The sequence below is a fragment of the Calypte anna genome, chromosome 17, assembly GCF_003957555.1.
Source record: "Calypte anna isolate BGI_N300 chromosome 17, bCalAnn1_v1.p, whole genome shotgun sequence".
Classification (NCBI taxonomy): Eukaryota; Metazoa; Chordata; class Aves; order Apodiformes; family Trochilidae; genus Calypte; species Calypte anna.
In genome coordinates this window covers 7,429,727-7,457,457 of record NC_044262.1, presented here as the reverse complement: position 1 = coordinate 7,457,457, position 27,731 = coordinate 7,429,727, and the positions used below count along the sequence as shown (strand labels likewise).

Below are 27,731 nucleotides of genomic sequence, written 5' to 3'. Positions count from 1 at the left end.
TTCCCAGCGGCGGGGAGGAACCGAGCGGAGCTTCCCCCCATCCCATACACATCCCCCTCCCCCCCCCCCCCCCACCTCATCCCCGGGAATGGCAGCGCCCGCCCCAAGGCACGGAGGCGATTTTCAGGTGGACAAAGAGTTTTTATTGGTGCATGCAAATACATCTCAATACTGCAAACTTCTGCCATCACGTCTCTCAACACACTGAAAAAAAATTAACAACCCCAGGATGCTCTAACCCGTGACCAGCCAAAGCTACAGCCTCGTCACCCCAGTGCTACAGCGAACACACACGGCACCGCCCGCCGGGCCCCTAACTCTACACACGGGAAACGACCAGTGGGAACTCGAACCCCGATAAACGGAATAGAATTTACTCCCCCCCCATATATCCCCATTTCATTTTACAGATTTATTTCCCCCCCACCCCCCTCTTTAAATTATAGTTTTAAATAGAAGCTGAGAATGCGCCATAAAAATGAGCATTAAATCCATCGTAGCGATGGTGCCTGCTTTATACATGATGGGTGTACACCATCTTTTATTTCATTTACATTTCAATCGAACAATAGATTTGCAAAGAAAATGTCTAATACAGACGTAAAAATATTCACACTAGAGCTTCACAATCGGTTGTACAATTGACAAACAGGCCTCTTTTCCCAAACTTTCCAGCTAAGCAAATTTATAAAATGTAATCAATGCAACAAGAAAAAAAAATATTTTCTTTAAAACTTCCAGGGAAAAGAATACGCAGTAAACAGTATTAAATGCGGACAGCAGATGCTGCAAGCTAACCACAATACTTCTGAGTGGCTGTACAGTGGGTATGTGCAGTACAAATAAAAGCCACGTGTGTTGTATCACAACTACCGTATAATGTACTTGTTTGCCCAGCTAAGAAAACGCATGCATTCCCATGCCTTGGATTAACTGAGATCTACTCTGGATAAATCGATGGGCTATGTGCAAATGACCTTGGCTTTTGGCAGTAATAAATGCAGCCAGGCTCGGTTTTATTTTAGCTTTTACAGCAAAATTGAGTGATTAAAAGCTTCCACAAGCATCCTTAAATAACAGGGTGTAGTATTATGTTTGGGTGTTGGTCGTTTTGGTTATTCAGATTTGTGTTTCATTTCATCACTGAGAGTTTTTTTTCCTTTGTAGTGTTCCCTTGCCAGCAAAGAGAGACACGGCAATGACTACTGCCAAAGTCAGCTGCTCATTTATACTGGAAAATTGGGTCATTTAAAAAAAGCACATTTCTTGTGTTCTGCTTGCAGAAGAGGTCCCTCAATGAGAGGGAATTTCCTAAGAAAGGGATTAAACTACAACATTAAAAAATGGACTTTTACATACTACTGATAATCCGATCATTTCTCATTGTGTTACACTCTCAAATTCAACATCTTCCTTTAACAACAGTCTAATAATAATGAAAAGTCTGTTCACAAATATGATTAAGAAGCTGCTGGCACACAGTGTTTATGTACAGCAACAAGTTCAACTTGACAACTTGTGCTTTAAAAAAAGCAAAGATAAACAATGTTTGGAACAATTCTGAGTTTAGATCAAGTTATTTTAAGCATTCTTTCCTCAGCTGTTTCTGACCACTGTGCATTATTTTGTACCTCATCCAGCCTAGTGCACCATTAGACAAGAACAGCATTCAGCTCTTGAGTACAGGATAAATTAAAATTCCAATTGTGTTCTCAAAGCACTAAAAACCTTCCAAATCAGACTGCTACAAAAAGCAATTAAAGAGCTTATTTAACGTAAACCAGCTGCATACAAAACTTTTGTTTTTCCTAAATCAAATGTCAAACTTCAGTGTCCCTGTACTAGACTACCAAGAACCAAAGCCAGTTTGCTTTGCAAAGAGTCTAACCTTTCCTTTGAAGGGTCTAGTATACATTCTACAATGCAAAATCTGCATAAACACTAAGATTCATTTCTTGTCACCTGTTTACAGGAACAAAATATCAGTAGCAGGGCAATCTCCCTGCTACATGTTAAGAATGTACAGATAATTACTTTCTCCCAGCACAAGCATTAGCCTCTATTAAGACCTATGTGGGAAATGAGGCAAACCACGGAATGAATCCAGGTAGTGAGGCAACACAATTAACTTAGACACTAGTAATTCCTGTATCTCTTGCATGTGAAATCCCTGCTGTACCCCTACTGGGGGAAAAAAAAAAACAACCAAAACAAACAAACCAAACACCAAAACCCCCAACAAAACAACCCAAAATGCTTGTCCAAGCAAAGCAAAAGAGCCGATCTCCCTCAAACTGCTATGGGCCTTTTTTTTTTTTTCTGACAGCACAGGTTAAGTTAGGCCAAAACTCAAATGGGAGTCACTGCTATTAACACACAAAGATTAGTCACTGTATCTCAGTGTCAGAAAATAAGCCCTTCCCTAGCCCAAAGGCACCTGATTTGCAACTAGTCAAATGAATACATACTTGTTTGTATAGGGTCAAGGGCTGAAACTTCACCAAAGAAGGAAGTCAGAGCTAGGTTCCAACCTGTAGCTTCTCCTTGTCAGGGCACTGGAGGGCATATTCCATGGCAAAACCCACAGTGTTAAAAACTGTAAGACAAAGCTGTCATGATGTTAAAATCTCCAGATAATTCTTTTGCCTGCCATTCTGTGTACTAAATATTCAACTAAAAAAAAAACAAACCCTAGCCTCAGTTAAGAACCAACTTTCCATATGAAGTGTATGAAGTCATCCTAGAGAACTGCTCTATCATGGGACCTCCTGCTGCAGACCAGAATATATAGATACATTTGTTCTTAAACATGCCAATTTGGTTGGCAGGAATACGTCAGGCTTATGTAATTTCACTGGACAAACAGGCAAATGTGTGTAAGCAGCTTATCCCAATCCCCCTCTAGCACAGCACAACCAAGTTTTTAAAATTGCAATTTTAAAATTAAAAAGTTAAGGTAAATACACAATCAATTTATGTAGTATATATTCACCCTCAGATCATGCTGAAGATGTTCTGTGGAGTTCTGGTGCACAGAGGGCTCTTTCCCTGAGGGCAAATAAGGACTTCTCAAACCTTTATATTTTCTCTATTTTTGTAACAAAATAGCAATTTAAAATTTAAAAATCTTTTAAAAAAATTACATCACCTTCAACATGGAAGATCTCACTGTTTAAATATCCATGAAAGAGACATACTTGTTTGCATATCTGTTTTGGAATTACATTGTACAGCAAATAATAGTATCTCAGAAGCATTTCAAAAGTAATATAAATTTATATTTACAGAATGGTCTTGGTATAAAATATACAACAATCATATTTATGTCTAACATTCTACGTTAAATTTAACATCAATAGGAAATAAGTTAAGGTGACAAAGGTGGTCTGGTTTTTGTATCCATTCACTTCGAGTTGCAAGTGAAACAAAGCATCAGAGTAATCCTAGCTACGAGGGAGGTGGCACTGGCTACAGGAAGGTACAGCAACAGCCAAAGGAAACTAAGAAAGACTACTTGACTGTTTTTCTACATACATTCCTTTACATTTGAGTATTAAATAGATGTGTAAGATCTTCCATACTGACACCAGGATATCAAAACTAACCCTTGGATTTCCAGGTATATTTACAACATAATTATTTCATGGACAGGTTCATTAGGAGAGATATCAAACACCAATATTTACTTAGTCTAATCAGTAACCCTCAGGGAAATGCCAACCCCCACCCCCCAGAAGCGTGCACAAAACAGTTATCAAAATCTTACCCGACCACATAGCTGTGATTTTGTAAAATAACAACTCAGACGACCAGTAACATGATCCTCTTTTAAGCATTTTGCTAGCAGGAAAAGCCCTTACATGCAGTACACCTGGTGAAAGATCAGCTTGGCTTAAAATATTCCAGTACAATTTTCAGAGTAAACAACTTCACAGAAGTTAATAAAAACATAAAAAAAAAATGTAAAACTTGTCACAAAGAAAAATAAGAGGACAAACAAGAAGATAGTAATCATCAAGAGGGAGAGTCCTGCTTTCTTTCCAAAGAGAGTGGATTTTTAAGCTTTTCAAAAAAAGTATGCCCAGGGCTCTAGTTCATGTGCATTCATGAAAACCATTTTTCAGTTGACATGTCTATTATGATTCTCAGTCACATCTTAGCAGGGCATAAATTCATACACTATTCAGTACTCTGAAGGTCAGATAATGCTATATTACTGTATTTTCAGGGTCTTTGAAAATAAGTTGCCACTGAACAAGCAAAAATTAAACCTGAATACAAAATTATGATTAACAACATTTAACAAATGTAATATAACCGCCATAAATTCCCAATATTTAGTTTAAATTAAAAACAAAACAGTACAAAAACCAGCAATACCATCTTGTTAGTCAGTGCAAACACTACGTACAGGGTTTTCAAAGAAAAGCCAAGAGCACCTGATGCTTTTTGCCAAGTCATCTGGATTCTATAACCTCCAAGTTGAGAACTATTAATTAAAGAAAACAAAATATGAGAAAAACCAAAACTGCTGTTACATTAGTGCATAACCTCTCAAAATGGTTGAAAACTGTTTCATCTATAACTTGGGGAACTCAATACCCAGAACACTAGCTGGAGGACTTAGGCACTTGGTTTACTTCTGATAACATCACTTGGACAAGTAGCCTGTGTATGTGTATCTACAGTACTAAAGCAGAAACTGGGGGGGAGGATGGGGGGAGGAATGGAAACAAAAAGCTGCAGCAAAGCACTGCACCACAGACCTGCAAATAACGTAGCAGTGCAAAGCTAATGGTGTGTTAACCCTGTAAAAGTCTCAAGTCCAAATCTCCACCCCTCAGCCTTCAAACAGGAAACAAAACTCCATGCAAAGTTCCACAACTAAAGAAAAAGCAGCTGCAACAAGACACGAGTTCTTCTCTCTTGAAACAAAATACAGACAAATAAGTTAGTCTTCCTTTCACTAGATGTATCATCGTAGGATCCTGCTAGTTTAAATAACTGAGTTGTTAGTTTTCTACAGAAGCCATTTTAAACAAGAATGGCTCAGATACCGCACCGGATTGCTACAAACTCATAAAAAGCTGCTTGAAGCTTAAGTAAAACAATGTCCAAATTCCATTCATCTGTGGAAAGTGAACGCCTTACCCTAGTAAGTTTTTTTTTTTTTCTTCAGAATGCTAATGCGAGAGGGGCTTTGAAGTATCAAAGAGTCCACAGGAAATGCATGACCCCAATATTATTTTTTTTAAAAAAAATATACATTATATAATATATATTATATATATAAAAAGCTAGTGTAAATGCTTCCATGGTGTGGTCACAAGCTGGAAAGATGAATGCCTTTCAGCTGTTAACCATCCTGCCATTTGCAACAGGCTTTAAAAAGTCATTTTTATCCTCAGACATAATGTGAGCTGTTTTCAAAATGAGGCTGCCAGCACTGCCTGCTGTGCTGATGGGCAGGCAGCTTGCATTGCTAACAGATGTTGTGATCGGCTGACTGAAGCAAGAAGTTACGGGCAGGATTGTTTTCTGCTCCTCCCTGAGGAGAAAAATAAGTTACACAAATATTAAACAAGTACATGCACAAGTATCCGGAACTGAATTGTGTGCATTAAATAAATACTGACATAAACTCATTTTTAGCAACAGGCTAAACATCTTACTACGGAACGGTACGCTCAGGATGTTAAATGCAGTCTGCCTCATCTTCCAGGGCTGCATTACACATTAAAGACTACAGAACATATAAACCTAAAATAGTGTATTTTAAAAACCACCTCTCTATGGAGATCTGTGCAAACAGTATGACATTTAGCCTTCCCAAGTTTATCTTAATTTCTGTAACTATAAAAATACTTTTGCATTTTTTGCTTACTGAATGTGAAAGGTATTTTTAACAGCTGTGACATGTTTCAGTATATACAGTTACAACAACACATACAAACACTGGTACCATCCTGTGACTTTTAGATCTGTGACCTAATTCTATGTCTTAACAGGTTCTTCTCACTTCACCACGTTCACACAATGCAGATGTCTAATCCAAGTCTGAGCAGGTATGTAGTTCATCCTTAAACAATCATGCTTCAGCTATTCTGATGCTGCTGTTTCTCTAATACTGGCAGGCACTGCTGTTTTGTCTAACACTCACAGAATCACAAGGTCTTCACCTAAACTTTGTCTCTTCTGTTCCACAGATTCTTTCTGGTGCTGCTTCAGTGGATGCCCGTTCTCTACAGTTGTTCCATTGAGCATCTGATCATCTTGAGAACTAATACCTAGCTGTATATCCAGAATCTCCTACAGCAGAAAAGGTGAAATGTCCATCAATAAAAACAGCTGAAGATAAAGGTTCTTCCATCCATGCAAAGGCAATTCATGATTCCTACTACAGTACCACCAGCAGAGCAAACCAAAGCTGTAGCTGGTACTGTACATCAGCACTGGAATGTACCATGGAATATGTTCCAGATAGGAATCTTGATTTAAGTGTACAACGCTTTTAAGAAAAGGACAGCTGATCCTAATGCTGGAAACAAACACTATGTTTTATGACTGCACAGCAAAAGGAGGAAACAGCATAGAAAAAGCTGCACAGAATTACAAAGAGTGAAGTAGTAGCAAAAATAAAGGATTACTGTAGCTCAAACTACTTTTAGAACCAGATGAGCACAAAGTTTAAATAAAATTATTTGATGTGAATGTCAATGTAATACATTCCTAACTACAGTTTCAACACTGGAGAGGAACAGGAAAGGCACAGACTCCCTGTTTTTACTAATGCTATCCAAAGATAAAGAACAAAAAGGCAAAAGTTATGACAAAACCACTGAGCTGTTCTTAACTTCAGCAACATTAACCACCAGGTATCTGCACTGAGAAGTGTGAGACCCCCCCTAGTGTTAAAATACAGCAAACGTTTGATAATGCAATGATTGATCACTACAAAAGAACAAAAAGGTTTTGCTACCAACATAATAATCTATTTTACAAAGGAATTTTAGAAGCTTTATAATAACTAACAAAAGGCCTCAGTGAACTCTTTGAACTCACAGATTTTTGTACTTACTTCTATTTGTTCACCTTGGCCATCAGGTTCATCTGTATCAAGGGCTGACAGCTCCAACTCAATGTCTCGATCTGGCTTTGTGTCTGCACAGTCTTCAGTAAAATCACTCTGAAAGGAGAGTTGAGATGTTCTGTAAACACCAAGGTGACTTCTCACTGCTCACACAACTCCACAGTATTGAAGTGAAAACAGAAGATGCATTTCTAGGACACAACATTTCTACAATACAGAAGAGCTAAAAAGACATAAATAGAACTTGGAGCACAGACAACACAGGACACCTGATCACACTGAGTACTTAAACAGATAAAATGAATACCAAAGGAGAAATTTCTGTGCAGTCTATGGGCAGAATGTTTAGACTTGTAACATGTATGAGTAGAACAAAAAGTACAGATTGCATGAAAATGGACTGTATATTCTGCTCATACTGTAAATGGATAACTGGAGCAGGAGCACAGCAAGGGCACCTCCCTGATCCGCAGGAAACAAATGGATGCAACAACAATGACTTGATGTGTTATAAATATTGAGGAACATTAAAACTAAGAGTTTTAACTCTTAGTTAAAACACACACACTTATATATATACAAAAGCCCTCACAGATTTTTTTTTTCATCCCAATTACCCTTCTCTTTACCTCACCATTCCTCAAATCAATTTCCTTGCTTAAAAGATTTAAGGTAAGACGACTGCCTTCATCTAGAGAATTCCACTTCTGCTGCATGGCTAATGCATTTGCCTCTCTCTGCAGTAATAATGAGTTACTTTTGGCCTGTGGAAAGAAAGGTATCAGTTACCAGCAAGTACACTTAAAGCAGGTATTGTCAAACAGCAAAACAAACCAGCTTACAAAAAACCCAGACAACCCAGTTCTCTTGCTGGATGGTTAACTATGTATTCCTTTAAGGCAAAGCATGTATTTTGTTTTGCATTTGCTGACATGCATCAGGCCCATCACTTCCTCCCAAAAATGGCCCTACTGGTGTCAGTGGAACAGCTCATATGAGCAGTCCTTACTCATCATACTAACAGTTGCAGTAGCAGTGTCCAGTTAACCCCTATTGATCATTTTGTCAATTGTATAATTTTCTGCAGGCTACACCAAATAAATTGTATTCATTAGCACTTTAATAAAGTAACTTTTTTTTTTTTTTTTTTAATTAAAAAGCTCCACATGGTCTAGTATCTGATCTTACCTGCTGTAATTCAATACTCAATAGATCTCCAGTGCTGGAATGCTTTCTGTGACCAGACAAATCAGTAACTATGAACCTGTCCCTTGAAGGGAAAGAAGGTAAAACTAGAAATTAAAACCAAAGCATTTAGATCAAAGGCTCTGTAAACTTCATTAGTCTATAAAAGTTAGATTTTTGGACAAAAATTATGTGATTAAGATAACCCTCTTCACCTTTATTGGGGCAAACAATACCCTGAGGCAATATAAGGCAATATAACACCTTTATTTTTACACATTGGTAAGCTGTGGCTGGAAAAGCTGAGAGAAACTACTCCAGCTCCCAGATTCTGATGTGACAGCTTGGCAGTATCTGGCTCCAACTCTTTCATTAGGTCCCTCAAGGGACATACTGCTAGTAATTGGGTATTATTAGCTGCATTAAGCAATAAAGACTACACAAGTCTTAACCTAGTTTTTCTAGGGCTTTAAGATCAACATGAAAATATCTTTTACTTAAAAATGAAGAATGTCTATTAATAGCTCCAGATTCCAACCCCCCCTTTCACAATTTCAGAACAGCAAGCTGCAGAAAATGCTTTTAACAGAGCACAGAAAGAAGCCCATACCGTTCTGCATACCGTGCTGATGAAGTAGAATCTGAGCCATAGGCACTCCATCTGGAGTCAACAGCATTGACATAAGGGACATAATCTGTAACAAATTAAGATGCCATTCATTATCTTCTCTGTTGTTACAGTAGGATATCCAGGTATTTCAGCTCTTTGCATCTTCCTTTGCTGTAGTGAGCACGGAGAGGATGAAATGCTCACAGTTTGTACCACCTCATTCCACAAATCCCCAGCTCGTACCTGATACACTGATGGGTTTAGTTGCACTTCCTTGGGAAGCAGTGGCCTGAATAGGATCTGTTGTGTGATAACCCGTGCGGGATGACCTGGAGATTGCACCCCACTTGGAGATGATGGGTCCATCACTAAATGGGATTATAGGATCTTCTTCCTTTGCCCTTCTCTGAGTTTCAAATAGATGCACTCTCCTTTTAACATCCCCGCTGTCCAAATCCTACATATTTAGGAGACAGAAGAAATACAGACTCATTTGAGGTTATTTGGATGCTTCAGCTGGCAATTAACTTTCTGCTCATTGCTGCTGAACACAATGCTGAAGATCTACCAACTAGAGAGCCAAAATGGGCCTCTGGGATTTAACTATTGCCCTTTTAATGGCAAACTGGCCATGAGAAAGCCACTGCCAGTGCTAGAGGAAATAATTTTGCTTTTCCAGGCTTGTGTTTCCAGGCAGAAAAAGTCCCAGTATGCTTTCATGTCCTTCAATACCAGCTCAATATTTGACTGAGGCAGTAACAAAGGCTCAGGATGGGATCTGGTAACACTTGTTTCACAGAACACAAAGGTAACTGCTACTTTGTACAGCAGAAAGTCTCCAAAAACCATGATCTTTTACTCTCCACAGGTAAACTGTATTCTATGATTCATACTATATATATTTTTTTTTTGTTCCCTATTCTTTCAGTTAGCTGGTTTTAATCTCATGGGAACTGGGTGATAAAAGTAAATTGCATTTTGTTTTCACAGATTTGTTGGCATTAAACTTTTTATCACAGGAGAATGTGCCTTCCAACCAAGTAAGATATACAGTTTAGGAAAACAGTTCCTACAGATTCTCTGTGGGTACAAAGCAGTCACAACTGAGCTCATGCTGATCATCCTGGGTCAACAGTACTTCAGTTTTTCTCTGAGAGTGTAAGTTGCTCTCAGGATTAACTTCAAAGCAAAGATCTTCTGAAACAATGGCAACATAAGTCTTAGAAAGAATCCTGAACAAGGCCACTGACTCATCCCTACAGGATGGACCATTGCACCTCAGCCAAACAGGGCATGTCTGCAATGGAAACACCTCCTGGGAACTGGCCACAATGACCCTGTGTTAGCCACCCACACCAGGTACTGCAACATGTACTCAGACTACTCCACATGCCACACCCCTAAGGGTGTATGTGCACATATATACTATATTTAGATTAAGGCCTCTTAAGAGAGAGAAAACTAAGAAACCAGAAATTTTTATCCCACTCTAGTACACAGAACACATTTAAAATTTATGAATTCTTGTCAGTTTACAGACCCATCTACTCAAAATACTTTGGCTATGAATTTGACTTACACAGATTTGTTATTAAAATAGTTTTTCTTTAGACATCTGAGAGGTATATTCATGGCACTTCATGCTGTCACTCAAGTAAATACATTTTTCAATTTACCAAACTGGAAAGAGATATTCCAAACAGCTTCAAATGGGCAGAATTAATTCAAGATACTAAGAATAGAAGCTATCAACTTAAAAAGGAGCCTTGTTTAACCAAGTAGAAGACACTGCAGCTCATAAGTATCATTACACTAATGAGATAACATGCAGAAACCCCTACCATTAACACAGCATTTGAATTGGCAATCACATCCTTGGGCTCGGAGTCGATGGCATTGATACAAGAGCCAATAGTGCCACAAGACCATGGTGAATAGTGAGAGAGATGGTCTTCCTCAAATTTAGCTCCACTTAAATCACTGACACTCTCTGAGAACTAGGGAAAAGGGAATAAATAAGCAGTGAATAATAAAAATAGGGAATTCAGCATTAAAATACGAAAAGACATTTACTGCTATTTAATTATCTCAAAAGTCAATCAAGGGCTTCTAACCCCTTCTTCAGACAAATACCTACAGTAATTACATTGAGAGGAAGCCATGCATTTTCCTTTGATGTGTAAGCCAGTTGCAGATTTGGAACCCTCCCACCTGGATAAAAAACCCCTACATTCTGAATGTACTCAAAGGGACTTCAAGTACATTACAAGGCCTTTTCTGAATAATCACAGTAACACCTCAGATATCACCAACAAGACTGTCAAACCACAGCAAAATGTACTAGGCACAGTGGTCCTCAAACTCCATGCACCTCTTGGTGCAATTTACACGTATAAATTTCACAAGATGTTTTTAATTCTAAAGCACACCATTTCTATTTGTTGTTTCCATTCTCATTTACAGAACTTACCACATAAGCACACAATGTTCTACCAATGCCTTTTGTCACTTTTAAGGGATATGTATCCTGTGGCACTTGCAGTCTGACTCAGTCTACTCATCACCTTGTAATGCCATTTGGAGTGAGGAAGGGGATGTCCTAAATGGACAACTTCTGTTTTCTCCTATACAAAACCCTGGAGGTTCACAAACTACTTCAACAAAATTACATTTCCTTTAGTGAGTGTAAATTGAATCACTTCACCTTTTTTTTTATCCCCAGCAGTCCTATTTAGCATCACCTCAATATAAAACTGAATGCATTCATTATTAGATACTGTTTTCCTTTTGCTAGAAGATTAAACCAATTTTGTGAACAAAAGATGGCTGGTAGAAAACCTCTACTAGAACTACTAAATAGCATCTTACAGAAACAGGAAGGGAAAATAAAAAAGTTCTTTGGCTTCCCACCTCTGTGCCGAAATCTACACTGAAGAGAGGAGAAGGTGGAGTTGGAGATGGTGTTGCCATAGGAAGGGCTGATGACACCAGAGGAGTTTTCTGTGTGTGGTACTGTGCCCATTGCTCTGGCTTCCGTCTGAGCTGCTCCTCATAACCAGTCTTCAAGTGACCACAAGGCTCCTAGCAATAATAAATAGAGGACTGTAGATCCTATCATGCTCTGATTAGAAGGCAAATTCTTGCATAGGACACACTTGGGATTCTCAAATTCCTTTGAGTCTGTAACTTCTCATTGATACCACTAGAAGAATTTCACAGCTGTCTGGAGGAGAACCTGGCCCATACAGGGCAACTCAAATGCAAATAATTTGAGCAAGATGCCTGGGAATGAAAGAGGCAGAGGGGATCTGCTCTTAACACAGATTAGAGGGATGTATTTTACAAGCCCATTTTATTAAGGTTAAAAACAAACCAGGAACTTTGTCCAGGTCATGTGTTTTGATCAGTCTAATAAACAGGTATATGCTGATTATTTACCAAATTTTCAGCAATGACCTTCAGAACCAAGACTTGCTTCTCATTCTGCCCCTCACTTACCCTTGGTAAAGGCACAGTCCTCTGCTCGTTTGGAGGTTGACAAGCCACGGAGTAATACCCATCCAAAGAGTTGTATCTCTCACGTAACGACGTCTGATAGACAGATGAGTGCATCACATCCATGGGAGGTAAAGAATTGCTCCTAATAATATCATCCCGTGGGTACATCTGTGGGCGCCAGATGCGCCTGCTGTCATAAACTGGAGCATACATTCCAGAAGGGACAGGAGGAACTGGTCCATAGGGCTGCGGAGGAGGAGGTTGGTAAGGAGAATTCAGTCGATCTCGAGGGGGAAATGTGCTGTAATGATCAGCATATGGCACGGAAGCAGGTGGGAGGGAGGACTCTGGAACGTTGCTGGACCTCACAAAGCGAGGAACGCAGGGAGCCACACCAGCTGGTACTGTTGGAGGTGGTGGATAATACCCTGAAAAATAGGAAAAAGGCATTATGTAGCCACAAATGAACCAGAATGTTACACCATGTAAAACTGTAAATAGTGTTGGTACCTTCAGAGAATCCAAGAGCTGCACTTTACAAACCTGTTACCGACCCTATCACGTTTCTGTGGAATCTGTTTTCACACCTGACAGCTGTATTTGCAGATGTAGTGCTGACCCTGTATCACCTTGACCCAATTTGGAAGACAGTTTTTCTGCCACTGCTCTTATATACTGTGGTATATATATATACACTGTATATATATATATATACTTATATATATATATATATACTTATATATATAAGTATATATACTTATATACTGTGGTATATTATATATATATTATTAGAATATATATATTATTAGAATTTAGAATTATTATATATATTATATATACACTGTATATATATATACTTATATATATAAGTATATATACTTATATACTGTGGTATATTATATATATATTATTAGAATATATATATTATTAGAATTTAGAATTATTAAATCTATTATATACCACAGTATATAAGTATATATACTTATATATATACTGTCATTTTATATATTATAGATAATATATATTTTACTGTTTTTTATATATATATTTTACTGTCTCTTATATATATATATATACTTATATACTGTGCATATATATATATACCACAGTATATAAGTATATATACTTACATATATAATATATATATACTGTATATATATATATAACTATGTAAGTAAAATGACAGCTTCTTAAGCACTTCAGATAGGTGAAATAGTTCTCCCTAAACTAAAAAGCTGCATTCTTCAAAAACAAATAATTTCAAAAGCCCATAAATAACCATTTCACAGTTAGCTTATTCTTTCTTAGTTTGAAGAAAACTGTCCAAACATCTCTACCTTTCATTTTGAGAGCTTGTGAATGACCTGATGCTGCAACACCTAATTGTTTGCTTGAACAGAAACATGCACTCTGTGACCTAAAAAGAGGACTGAAACCTTTCAAAGACATTTGTGCCACTATGGAGATGTTTATGTCTCACAGCAAAACCATGCTATGCCTCTGAATCCTGCCTATGGATACCCTCAAAACAGGGCATGAACTGAGCAAGCCTAAATAAGTGCAATTAAATGCTAACAAAGGAAAACGAAGAAAAATCTTGAGGTTTCAAGTTTTTCTGAATGCTGAGGTACAAGCCACATAGCATACAGCAAAAAAAAAAAAAAAAAAAAGACAAGAACCACCAGCACTGGGAGCAAACTACAGGTCCTTCCCATGCTTGGCAGTGGACAAGGTAAATATTCCATCAAGTGAAGATTCAGTTGATGTTTAAAAAAAAAAAAAAAAAAAAAGCCCACAAAACTCAGTTAAAATTACTTCTCAACATTAACACTTATCAAGAGAAAAAGTTCAGAACAATTTTTGATTCAGTGTTCATCTCACTTACCTGTCTGTGGGTACTGTGGAACTTCATATGACAGCTGAGTCCTGGGATCTTGGAAATATTGAACATTATCAGAATGTGGAGGGTAGACAGGTACTCTGGGAACAAACGGGCTGGATTTTGGAGGCACAGAACTAACTTCTGTTCCAATATTAGGAGGACCAGCTGAGGTAGCTGCTGCTTGGCTTACAGGAGTCTTGGGTGGAGAACCAACTTTACTGTAAAGGATTACCAAGAAATCATTAATCAGATCTTTACTTACCTCAATTGGTTTCCTCTTCATGTACCCTCCCATGTAATGTGGAAATTTGGGCCATGCCATTTCCTCTGGAATTTTATTTTTTCATTCCCAAAATGATACTATTACACCTCAGACTTTCTTTTAAGAGAACTCAAAAGTGGATATCAATGTTTTGGTATGTACCCAGAAGCTCACATACCACTTGTGTTTTCTGGTAAACACAAAGGCTTTGAAAGTTCATTAAGAATTCCTGGATAAGTATCTAAATATTTTAAAGGGAAAACCCCAAAACTAGGTGGTTTCAATGATTATTAAAAGGGATCACGCACTATGTGCACCCTGTTGGTTTCAGGAAATTTGAGGGCAAGCTTTTGTTTATGTAATAACACAATCTGAAGCAAGACACCAGGCTGAGAACAACAGAATGAAAAATAAAGGGAGAGATTTACCTTTTATCTATACCTATAAATATTGCATGGGAGCATCCCACAGCTCAAAAAACCAAAGCTGGCCCTGACAATTTGAATCCACAGACTTTGTACAACAGTATCTGTATTTCAGTGCAAGACTTTGAACTACACAGCCAGTCAGCACCTCCACTGACTGCAAGCCAAGACCAAAATCCAGTATCTACTCTTTGCCATGCACCAACTCCATCATTTTCTATTAGCAAAACGTTGTGCTTAGTTATCTTACTTTAAAAAAAAAAAAACCAAAAAGTTACCTACTTTTCAGGTAGTGATTCTGTAGGGGATCCAGAAACATTGGGGCCATTGGCTCCAGTCTTCCCTCCCTTCTTGGTGTTGTCCAAAGCTCTCAAGGAGGTGTCTGCACAGCGAGGGATCAGCTGGGGAACACCACTGTCTAGATTAGCTATTCCATTAGAACTTGGCACCATCTTCCCTGTTGCTTCAGGGCTTCCTATGACAGAAATTACATTTCCTGTTGTGGTTGAGACAGTGCTGTTTACACCAACTTTATTTAGAAGGGGGAATGTTCTCACTGTTGCACTGATTTTTTTGTTCCTCAAGCGATATCTATAAAGAAACACACAAAAAAGAGAGGATTTTAAAAATGCTTATTGTGCCACTTAATTTATTTGTAAAATTAGCAGAAAGAAGCAACTGAGAAGAATATGGTATTAAAAAGTTGCATGACTTGAAATTGATTATTATTTTTAACAATCTTTAAATAGAACATCAGTGTCTCCCCTGTAAACAAACATCATCTCTCCTCTTAGAAGATCCACTTCTGTAGTTCTTTGAAAATGGATTTGAGGGGAAAGAGCTTCAAGAATGTGTATGTTACATACTATTTAAATAACTCAGTTAATTCCTTAATCAATGAAAATGTAGTCAACCTTCTCTCTCCTGTAGGCAGTACAACCAACCTTTGCAGACACTGAACCTAGCTGCATTTCCAGCAAGGAAATTCTACTTCACGTGGGGTAAATAAAAAACAAAACAACCTGAAATTAGGTTACAGATATTGCTTTACTGTACATTCACTTTTATGTAGACAGATTCACAAGTCCTTCTGAAAGAATAAATGTACAGAAAGAAATGGTTTTCAAAACTCTCTGGAGATTGCTTGGATTTAAATTGAAAAGAGAAGGAGCTCCCCCACACTCACTTTTCAAGCTCTTCCTGAGAATGAGCAAATGTACAGTTGGTTCCTCTGGGACACCCTCCTTGCTGTCGAAGGTCTCGGCACATACTTGTTTTATATTTGCTATTTGGTTGTGGCTTTAAAGAAAAAACAAACACACAAGACATTATGCTTACAATCTAATACACACTTCCATAAAAATCAGCCTAATACACACATGGACACATCCATCATCTGCTTTTACATTTTACATCTTTAATTGGAAAATGAAGGAAACTTCTTGTGGATGGGCTAAGTACTACATCACTGAATGGATCTCACTGCAGCAAACTCTGCTGCATTCCCTACTAAGAAATGTGAAGTCTCAAAACCTGAATGCAGTAAATAACAGTATCATCAGTTATTTCACAGAAAATGCCCTATTTCAAATCAATAAGTATTTTTCAAAGTCACATCTCTCAATAAATATACATTAGGACATATAATGTAACAACTGAATATAGTCACCTGTGGAGTTTCATGGCCTTTCCTACTGTAATTCTGAATGAAATCCACCAGCCCATGTACCACAGTCTTCACAGCAACCATTGCATTTTCCAGCTGCTCCCACGTTGGAGATGCTGCATCTAAAATTATTAAAAGCAGGCTTGTAACTCTGTCACTAATTGCAGCAGTAGCATAAATGAGGCAATTCTTGAAGTACTTTAAAACATCAAGTTCTAGGACAGAGCTAAGAGAGTCCTGAAGAAGCACTAAGATATATTACATTAATCACTGGGAATTCTGAAAGCAGGAATGGAGGTTATCATCTTAACAATTTACTTTGCTAGATAAGAAAAACAGCAAGAAATTATTTAAAAGCTTGATTTGCATACCTGGATTTGGATCTATGTTTGCCAGCAGCTCTAAATGAGGCCTCAGCCTGTTTAAGTTTGCAGGATCCCCAGTGCGCTGCAAGACAATTGTCAATTCTTGTACACTCTTTGCAAAAGATTCTGGAGACTGGAGCTGAAAACAGAGTGAGTATTAGTGTGCTGCATCTTATAACTATGAACTACTAATCTTACAAAGATTTTCATTGATCTGGTTCTTAAATACAACACTTAAGTGTCTTCAGATGGCATAGAGACTATCAGTGGAGAGAAATTTAATTTCTCAGCTCAGAATCTGCCCTATGAAGCTTCATCATAAGACACAAAAAAACCCAAGCTAGACTCTACTGGAAAACAAAATGTTTTCATATGAAAACAGCAGGGAGAAAACCTGCATTCTAGTTTTAACTAATACTTGATATGACCAAAGACAAGAAGTTATCTCAAGTGGTTCACAGATTTTTATTGTAACATTTTCTAGTCAAATCTAATCTTACAAAGATACTAAAATCATCCCTTTGACAAACCTTGTCAATAATGGATTGCATGTGTGATTTATGAGCCAGGTCCCCATAAAGAAGGGAAGACCATTGTTCTGGTGATATTCGAAGTCCTGCTTCCATGGCAATGTGAACAATTTGGGCATCGTGTTCTCTTCGCAAAGCCTCGTAACTCCGGAACTCTTCTTTAAGTTGCATCAGAGAAGAATCTTCATCCCTTTTAGTGACCTATCAAATAGTAATAAAGACTCCTATTTTAACAAAAAAGCTGCAAATCCACCAGAAAAAAGCCAGTTGCACAGCACAAATCACCAAAGTATGGCTTTGGTATAGTTTAGCATATACTTAATCTTCTTTCATGTATGCACCCAGTTAGAGCAGAGCAGCCAGCTCTTCAGGTTTGTACAGGATCAGAGGTGCAAAACTACCAACCCCACTACTTCCAACTAGGAAAGTGATCAGAGTTGTTCAAGTCACAGAAGATACAGTTAGATTATATAAAAACATATCACTTCTTCATGAAGCAGGCTAGGAGTGCCTACAGAGTCAGGTTTCATGCCTCTTCCAGGGGAGATAATTTCCAGATGATGGGCAGCAGTTAAAAATGAAGGCAGTAATTTCAGAATCTGTTCTGGCTAATTCCACATTGTACTTCTTGCAGGGAATTTAAAATATCAACTTTTAAATATCAAAACACAACTACACTTCATAACAATTCTATATAAAAGTCTTATAGTCTACATTAGACATAAATTGAGTTTCTACATATTTGAAACATTTTACAGGTGAGAGCTACTAACCCTCAGCTGGGTTCTTGGGAGCTGCATTAGTTTAAAATAAACTTCAAATACTGGTATTTTACCTTAAAGCATGATGCTCTATACAGTAGCTGCACAACATGACCAATGCTTGTTTTAGAGGCCTGAGGAAATCTTGGTTCTAGCCTTTGTACAACAAAAAGTACCAGAACTTTTCTTGAGAGTGCAGAGCCATCTTCCAGTGCCAGTAAGACAAGTTTCAGTGCCTCCTCTTGCATAGCTTCACCCACAAAAAATAAAACATTGAAAGTGAAACATAATGCCAGATCTGAATCACCTTGAACATAATTCCTTAGTACTTTTTATTTCACTAATCAGAAGAAAAATCTTTGCAAACATTAAGAACTTTGCTAGTTTTCGAGTATTGAGAAGCACTCTACAGCAAATATAAGACAGCTAAAATGAATTGTCAGTAATAAACATCAATACTGCAGTTTTTTATCCTTTTTTCTACTGTGCAGCCTTGTAGCCTTTGTCATTTTGGACATCTCATCAATGCTACACCACAGAACTGTATAAAATAACTATGGAAGAGCACAGCATTGCTATCAGCAGTTATTGCAATCAAGAGAAAACTACTTGCAATTTCTTTCTCAATTCTGTGCTTTCTTTAGCAACATTATAAACTAAGAATTTGCTGTTTCTATCAAAGATTATGAACAGGATCATTACAGATTTCAAAATTATAGCATGCTGCAACTGATTTATTTACAGCTAAAGTATGAACAAGAGAGCATCTCCAGTCTCCTATCCAATTCCAATTACAGGCAGCAGTACAACCACCCTGTGTTAGTTACACAGCATTAAAATCTGTGCAGAAAGCATGCAAATATGTACTCTTCCTTGTCAGAATTTTTAAAATATTTCCTAATATTTCTGAAGAGCAGTTAATAAGGGGGTGAAAAAAGCAACCAAAACTTTAAATCAGTGGATTTTACTAACTTTTTTTTTATTTACTACTTTTTTATTACTAATTTTTTTATTTTCTCCTTTCTCCCTGCCAAACGTTGAGAAACAGAAGTTATTACATCTTCAGTGCAAGAAAAGAAATTTACAAAGAATGTTTTTTTGTGTTAAGGAAATGTATACATAAATATACTCTGTTACAGATTCTACAGGTACTTTACCTGGTCCCAGAAACTGGCATCCTCGTGCTCTGACAGCAGCCCAAAGGTTGGCAGAAAGCTGCTGAGGATTTTGGTGCTGCAAGATCAGTTCTGTAACAGTTCTCTCTCCCAGTGACCGAGCTGCCCTCATAGCTCTAACTCGACCCTCCTCCTCCACCAGCTGACAGTTCACCAGGGTCACAAGCTTCCTTTGCATTGGACGGCTCAGCGCACTCTGGTTCAAGCTTGCAACACCTGCAAAGAAAGTGAGAAAAGGAAAATTATTGCTTCTGATCAGAGAGATTTCTCTGAACAAGAAGTCTAAAGCTATGTACCTTATTTTACGACTTGTAATTCATTATCAAAAGCAGTTTGATTTAAAATTTTAAACTGACAAAGCTCACCCTTTGAGGAAAGTTCAGCTTTAGTGTAGTTGTTCCCCAGGAAACATTAAATGAAGAATATTTTGCAAACTTAAAAGTAAAAAAATCAAGTGTCACAGGTGTGAATAAGCTTTTAAAGATATACAGGAAAGTGGATTACAAAAATGAGAGGATTATCCCATTGAAGCCCAAAATCAGTGCTGAAAACACAACGTTGTTACAAGTCAGCTACATCAAAATTCCACTGCTCAGAAGAGACTCACCCTTCCCTCCACTTAATGGCTTTAAGTAGAGTGCCAAATCCTCAACACATTTCTTTGCTACTTCATAATGTTTGTTCTCTCCAACATTACTCAACTTCACTGTCTGGTGATCAGGTACCTAAGAAAAAGGAAGGGGAGGAGAAGGAGGAGAGTTACATGTACCCAGCTGCCCTCCCTGGTGTGCCTGGGATGGCACCACCACCACTGCCACTCCTTACATAACACTGCAGCTGCACACTGCTTTTGGAGAAGGAAAAGACAGGACCCACCCAATGCATGGAGAACATAGTAAGGAACAACACAAAGGGCTCCAGATGAGGTCCAGGGTGAGGAAAGGTTATTTTTGTTAGTGCTCCACACATTAGGATAGGAAGTGATAGCCAAGATGTAATGAGAAGGTAATTAAAAGATGAATGAAGATCACGAGATTGGAGAGGATGAGCAGTGCAAAAGATCATCATTATTTTCTACAGAGAGGACAAGGTAAATTAAGATAAAATTAACTGGCAAGAAAACATGGCAAAAATTACAGGCAAAGTTCAAAAATAATTTAAGGATAATTTGGGTATGCTGAAATCCTCAAAGAGAGGAACCAGCAAGCTAAAAGTAGAAAAAAGCTAAAAGTAGAGTAACAAGGTCAGACAACAAAAACAGGAGTGTCAGTCACAAACATTCAATTGTTTGAAAGACATTTCAGTAAGTTAGAACACCAAGAAAATTAATGTTTTAAGATCAAGGAGTGATTTGACACAAATTTAGACATAAAGAAAATGAGGAACATGTGAACTTGAGAAACAAATCTTGAAGTGTTATTACCAACAGGCGTGTCAAGACACATGATAAGACACTAAAAAAACAAGTAAAAAGCATCTTACTGCATCACCCAGCAAGAGTAACATGAAAAACAGCAGGATCAGTGTGGGGTGAGCAGAGGTGTTCAGAAGGAGCAGTACTGATTAGATAATGGCTGTTTTGCCACCACTAGTGGTGTGGGGACATTCCTGGCCTGATCAGCCAGGGGCTGTGAATGCAACTCAAAAGCCATCATCTTGCAGGTTTTTAAAAAATTTACCCATGCACCCTTCTGTGGGTTGGCTAAACTGCTGGCAACTTGCAAACGTGTGACAGGCAGAAGTGAGACTCCTTGTCAGAGCACAATGAGGGAGTGCAATCTGCAGGTTCACTTTTCTAATGACAGCTGTGACAGATAATTGTCTGTTTCCCAATAGGTGTTTTTCTCCAGTCACAGTTCAAAAGCCTTCTCCTTTTAAAACCAGAATTCAGCTTACAACTGGGATATGTGTTCATTTTATGAGAAGAAAATTATTCTGAAAATGGTGTAGTTGCTTTTAAAGTATGTATGGGCTCCTATATATTACAAAGTTAAAGTCCTACAATTTTTTTAGGCTAAAATGAGGGAGAAAGATCAGCACACATATTGGAACTGGCATGGAAATGGTAACAACATGGAGTGGCAAAACAAAGAGCTGCTTAAATCATACCTGGGCTCCAACTAACTGGAGGAGTGCAAAGTTGACAGGAAGCACATCGATGTCTGTGTTGATGGCAGTCTGGTCGAAGGGACATGCCTTGCGATGGAGCTTGTTCAGGCAGGTCTTACAGACAGTGTGAGAGCAACCTAGGCTGATGGGTTTGTGCACATTCTCATCAAACTCGTTGTAGCAGATTGGGCAGGACAGAAATTCTGTCCACTGAGCTGCCTGCACAGGCATTGTGGAAGCTGGACACTTGTTTAGCAGGCTAGAAGACCATTATTTCACTGTACTATGTTTTGGCAGCTGGAAGTGAATAACAGAGTATTTAAAACATGCTTTCTACTTATTTAGAATTATTTTTAATTAAAAAAAAAACAACCTTGAAAAAGGCAACAAAAAGAAGTTCATCCAAACCGTTTACATTCACACTTTGGCCATGAAGATTTAAACCCACAGCTTCATCCAAGAGCTCAACTGCCCCACCCTTTGCTGCAAGGTGCCACGATGCTGGCTTTCCATGCAACCTACAGACCAGTCAGTTCACTTCAAGGCTATGAACAAGCTTCTCCCAGCAGCTTGTTAGAAATGCAAACACAAAAATGTTTTAATTACATGTTTAACATTATTATTTTTTTCTCCTCTGACGATGGAAAAAAAGGTAATTGTTCTGAGGAAGCTGAGATCTCCCCTCCACAGCCAAGTTCTGTAATTTGTTACTGCAATTCCATTGTTGGCTGTGCTACAGTTTAGTTAGTGCTAAAGTCTCAGACCATGGAAATAATTGCTAGAATATACTCTATCTGTGGATGTATTTTATGCTAATTCTGACCATCTGTTTAGAAATCCTATTTAGTACTATGAACATTCAGTGCCCTTTAAATAACAGGATACTTGTACAAGATGTCCTTATCTCAGTGAGCTTTTCAATATTATGCAGCAACTTTCCCCCAAAATTAAATCCCGTAGTAAATGTAAAATACAACAAACTGAAAGTTAAACCTGTCCCTTCAAAACCAAACTGCTGAGGTAACACTTTCAACATAGGCCAGAATATTCACACCCACTGGACAAAACAGATTTTCACCAACCATCTAGGAAAGGACAACCAAAGCTCTTGCAGGGATGACAAAAATTGCAATGCTCTTGAATCTGCTACTGCTACATCTGTCTTTCAGCCAAGAAAATTCAAAAGCAAAACAAATAAAACCAAAACCAAAGAATGAGCCAACATGCATCGGAAGATTTTTAATTCCTCCATAAAGAATCCCACTGTTTCCTTTAGCACAGCTGCCTCAGCTTCCCTACCACACCAGCAGGACAAGAGATGTTCAGAACTGCTGTGTGAAGCTTTGCAGGAAACATTTCAAGCTTTTTGCCAGCATCACCAGAAATGTCAAGATCCAAACACCAGCACTCTGCTGACCTGGGAACACTATGGGTGGGTTTTCACCTGACTGCAGGACACAGGTAACAGCACAAAGCAGACACCCCTGGGAAATGTTCTGCTGCTGTGATTCACCCAGGGAAAAGTTTCAGAAATGCCAGGACCCAGAGCTGAGCTGGTAACGTGTGGCTGGTCACTGACCACCTCCTCATCACCAGGTGCTATTTCCACACTGCTCAGTCAGTATCTCAAATGCAGAAATCTCTGCCCTGAGGCAGCACCCACATTCAGTTTCCACAGATACTTCAGAGTGCAGGAAACCACCTCTCTATTTACAAGCTTTTAAAATCTAGCTGGTTGTTTTCCTGACCAGCACAGAAATGAAACACAACAGATTCTTCAAGTGTGCACTGCAAATTTTTAAAGATCCGTCTCGGAGTATTTAATCATCATAAATGACAGAATCCACTAAGCATGTGTTGACCTTCAGATTTTTGACAGGCAAAAATCCAATTAAATCAGCAAACAGCTGGGCAAAGCTCAACTCCTAAAACTTCCAAGCAGCCATGCAGAGAGGAAGCCTCCCTACTCTCTGGAGCGTGCCAGCTACCCTGCCACTCTCCCACTCCAGTGTGTTAGGAAAACAATCTCTCATCTCCCAATTATCATGTCAACATCTACAGAAAGCATAAGCCAAATGTTTAATAAATTCTTGCTCCTTGTCAGAAACAATATATTTGTGGGATGCCCTCTCCATTGCCCCAGTGCTCTCAACTGAGCAAACACAAGGAGCAGAGCATCACAAAGCTGGCAAACTAGAAATCATTCTGGTTTTGTTTTCAAAGATGATATACTCAGAACAATTACACTGGGTCTATCTGCTCATTGTGGCAGACATGTTATCTGTGTCTACACAAAGACAGGGCTCTTCTTCCCTCTCAAAGCAGAAAATCCCTGCAAAAAAAGAAAAAAAAAAAAAATCCCAAAGAAGTGAGTGATACAGAAACAACCCAAACATTTGGTTTACAAGGTATGCAATTTGAAAAGACCTTGTAGTTTTTACTTAAAACATGTTGACAAAGCAGACTTACAGCAGGTTTTATGCTATTGCTATTGGTAGCAATACCTCAGATGGCAAACTGCAAAATATCTAAGCTCGGAAATTACATAATAAATAAAAACTATGCCATTGGGTAATTTTCTGTTTCCAACACAATAACATTTCCCCACCACAGTAACGGCTGCAATGGGGTGTAGCAATGATGACAGATGACTGGGGTTTCTCACAAAAACTTTAGACCAGAATATGTGATGAAATTGGCAGGTGGGGTGGGAGGGAGAAACAGTGAGCCCCAAAACCTTCCTCAAACAGCTGTACCATCTACCAATGCCAGAAGCTGTATGATTGAGGAGTTCTTATCTCACATTAGCTTTTAGCTGGCTATTCCCAAGACATTCTCTACAATTAATCCAAATATTGTACTAACTTAACAACGTTTGGGTATGATAAACATAATTTAATCCCAATTTCCTACAGAAGCCAAGCAAGGTTTTCTATTAAGTCTGTTCTCACACACGAGTCTCAGGACCCCTGAACCATTTTTGAGTAACCCTGACATAGACACATCACCTCTGGAATGCATATCCATTCCATGAAAGCTGGTGTCTGGAAAAAGGTCAAAATCCACACACTTCTCAGAAAGGACAGCAGAGACCTCAGCAGTTACCTGGCCACTTTTCTGCTCTCTCAGGATGTACACACCAGCAAACAGGAACCCAGCCCAAAGATACCACATTTTGTTTGGATGTAATGAAGAGTACTGGGAAAGTTGGGACATGACACAGATTTGTAGGAATTTCAGCAAAGCTTTAAAGACATGAAGAGCAACATCAACCATTTGGTGCTTGACCTCCAGAGTTCAGCACCAGCACTCACTGAGCACCACAGGAAGGACAGAACCCCTCAGCAGGACCCTGAGCCAGCACCTTGCACTGACCACTGCCCGGATGAGCTCATTACAAAGTCTGATGACAATTCTCTTAAAATCTACCTTTATGCAGGGCTTAGAGGCCTAATCCCAGAAGGAGATGTTGGCTCTGTCACCCCAGAAGTTAATGCTCTCAAGAGTTCAACAACTTCACACAAACCCAGAAGAAGGAAGAGGCTTCAGCCACTGGTGCTGGTGTTGCCTTACAAGATTTTAAGTTTCCCATCCACCTACCCACCCATCCAGCACACCTACTGTGGGGGTTTTTTGTGTTTCACACGTGTCACTGAAAGGAGAGACTGTCTTTGCTCAAGCCTGACACCAATTCAGCTCCTGTAAACAGTATTGACTTGTCAGGACTAACTGAAGGGCAAATAAATGAAAATGACTTTATTTTTTTAAAGTATAACCTCTGTGGTTCATGTATACACTTTACAAAAGAGAAATTCCATATTCTAACACTTTTTTCAAATAATTTTAATGAGACAATTTTAATTCTGAGACATGGGCAAGAAATCAGAAGGTTCCATGAGAATCAGAAAACCTTTTTTAAGTTTGCACAGAATAGCTTAATATGCTCATGGATATGGGGATTTTTTTTCCCTTTCATTAGGACTGTCCAGTCAGTAAGGAGAGAACACTCCTATTCCTCTCATTAAGGGATACACAAAATGTTACCAAACAAAATGTACCCTAAAACCTAACAGACATGCTGCTAGCTGTTACCCTCTGGATACTGTAAATACTTTACCTACTGTAAATCAACAAAGCTCTAAATAAAAGAGAGCAATGCTCAAGCCTAAAACTTAAGTTTGAGACATCTCAAGCACTGACATCAGAATTGTTGAAATTTAGTATTTTTGACAGAAATGGCCGTGACCTCAAAGAAGACAGGAACATGAGTTAATAAGAAACCTTTTCTTGTGGAAAGCTTTGCTTACATTGCAGAAACAAGAAAAAGTTCATTAACAAGGAAAGGATGTCTCAGGAAAGTGACTGAATACAAAAACTGATAATTCAGTGCTTCACAGCACAGTATTTGTATATTTGCAATACAAGCTCCAACTTCCACAATTTCAACAGATATTTAACACAGACCAAAGGTTTTTTATTCACATTTACAGTTGTTCTAGCTGGTTCTCATGTAAAATGAGAAAAAATTTTCTGCCACCATCACAAATTTACACTCTGGTAATCTGAAGGCCTGTTTTCAATTTTTGTTTCAACATTATGACACAGCCCATAAAATGGGCACTGAAGAATGACCACAAAAGCCACTACAGGAATTACAATCAAACCCAACCAAAATCCTAGGTTTTCTCTCAAGTGAAACAGACCCACAACACAAGTTTTCCTGGCTGACCAAACTCGGGCCACCCCCTCCTCTCATCAGCCACACTCCATGGCCCTGTACACCCCACCTGCAACTCAGCACCCACCCCTCCAAACCCCCTCCTGCTTTTCTCTGGGCTTTGTGCCGACTCCTAAGCTTAAAAACCTCAGTGCATCTCCAGCATCAACAGAACCGAGACCCCGAGACCCGCTTTTCCTGCTCAGCTGTGGTTTGGTTTGGGGTTTTTTTCTCTGCTTGTGTTGGTTTTGCTTAGAACACATCAAACACGCCAGCTCGGGCCTCTTCCCCATCACGGCTCCGCTCCACCATTACCCCTCGCACCGCTCCGCACCAGCGGCGATGCCCGCGGTACCGGAGCCGTTCTCCTCCGTACTGGAGGACGCCACCGAACCGGCTGCTCGGTGCCGAGGCCTCCCCGCAGGGCTGCCCGCGGGGTAACCGACCGCCTCCCCGCCTTCCCATCGCCGGTGCTTGCGCAGAGAGCGCGGAGCGGCCCCGCCGGGTCCCCCCCCAGCCTCGCCCTCCCCTTCGGGCCGCTGTCAGCAGCCTCCGGCCTCGCCGCGCACCTGCGCCCGGCCCCGGGCTCCCGCCGTCATTTCGGAGCCGCCACCAAATGGCTGCCCCGCGTCCCCCGGCCGGCACAGCGGCCTAGCGGCAGGGGGGGCCCGGCAGCCCCGTTCCCAGCGCCGTAGCGCCGGACGGTTCCCGGCGGGGCGGGGGCGCTGACAGGCTGCGCTCGGCGGACGAGGCCCGGACCGGCTCCCCGCCCGGTTTCCGCAGCGCCGGGACCCCGCGGGGCGCCGGGAGGCGGAGGAGGAAGAGGTGACGGGAGGGGGGGAGGGAGGGAAGAGGCGGGCGGGGCCCCGCCGGGTCACCGCGTCCCTCGCGCCGGCCGCCCCCGCCCAGCCCGCTCCTACCTGCGAGGCGGGGGCGGCGGGGCCGGGAGCAGGCGGCGGCCCCGGCCTCTCACACGCCATGGGGCGGGCAGCGCGGCGCGGCCCGGCGGAGGCAGCGGCGGAGGCAGCGTCGGGGCCCTCGGCGGCGCCTCCTCATGGCGCTGACAGCCGGGAGCGCCGCCCCGCCCCCTCTCGCGAGACCCGCCCGCGAGAGCCCAACGGCCGCGCCGCGCGTGACCACGGCGGGCGGGCGGGCGGGAGGAGAGAGGGGGCGCGGGGCATTGTGGGAGCTACCATCGAGACGGAGGCGGTGAGGCGCAGCCGGGCGTGTCCCGCCGGCTCTCGGGAAGCGGTAGCCATAGAGACGGCGTGAGAGAGCGGCCGCGGCTGCCGCCAGCGCCCCTTAGCGGCCCGCCGGTGGCCGGCAGCGGTCCCTCGAGGCGCGGTCCCCGCCCCCGACCGGGATTTGCTCTCCCCGTTAGACTCCAATTAACAACCCCGTAATTACCGGGGCTCAGCAGGATGAGCAGAGTGGAGGCCATCTCTGGCGCACACCG

General features: G+C 40.3%; 1 protein-coding gene and 1 non-coding gene across 7 annotated transcripts; both read right to left on the bottom strand.

The window, feature by feature from the left end:
* Positions 1-120: 120 nt before the first annotated feature.
* Positions 121-27,265, bottom strand: RC3H2 (ring finger and CCCH-type domains 2). 6 transcript variants are annotated; one of them, XR_003988249.1, is made up of 22 exons: positions 27,196-27,265; positions 21,559-21,855; positions 20,057-20,174; positions 19,432-19,665; positions 18,349-18,524; positions 17,514-17,714; positions 16,990-17,122; positions 16,622-16,740; positions 16,139-16,251; positions 15,235-15,543; positions 14,269-14,483; positions 12,384-12,811; positions 11,796-11,966; positions 10,727-10,882; positions 9,129-9,342; positions 8,886-8,970; positions 8,279-8,360; positions 7,720-7,854; positions 7,079-7,186; positions 6,161-6,309; positions 2,993-5,548; positions 121-2,609 (listed from the first exon to the last, which is right to left on the bottom strand). XR_003988249.1 is itself a non-coding variant. In XM_030461016.1 (21 exons), exons 2-21 carry the CDS (start codon positions 21,787-21,789, stop codon positions 5,350-5,352), a joined length of 3,576 nt encoding a protein of 1,191 aa, XP_030316876.1. In that variant the 5' UTR covers positions 21,790-21,855; positions 27,196-27,265; the 3' UTR covers positions 121-5,349. The 6 variants fall into 6 exon arrangements, 4 of the variants coding, with proteins under 4 accessions (XP_030316876.1, XP_030316877.1, XP_030316879.1 ...); XR_003988250.1 differs by having other exon boundaries at positions 121-2,596; XM_030461016.1 differs by having other exon boundaries at positions 121-5,548.
* Positions 17,212-17,325, bottom strand: LOC115599285. The gene has a single exon (XR_003988277.1). It is a non-coding gene; the product is annotated as a small nucleolar RNA SNORD90 (small nucleolar RNA).
* Positions 27,266-27,731: the final 466 nt, after the last annotated feature.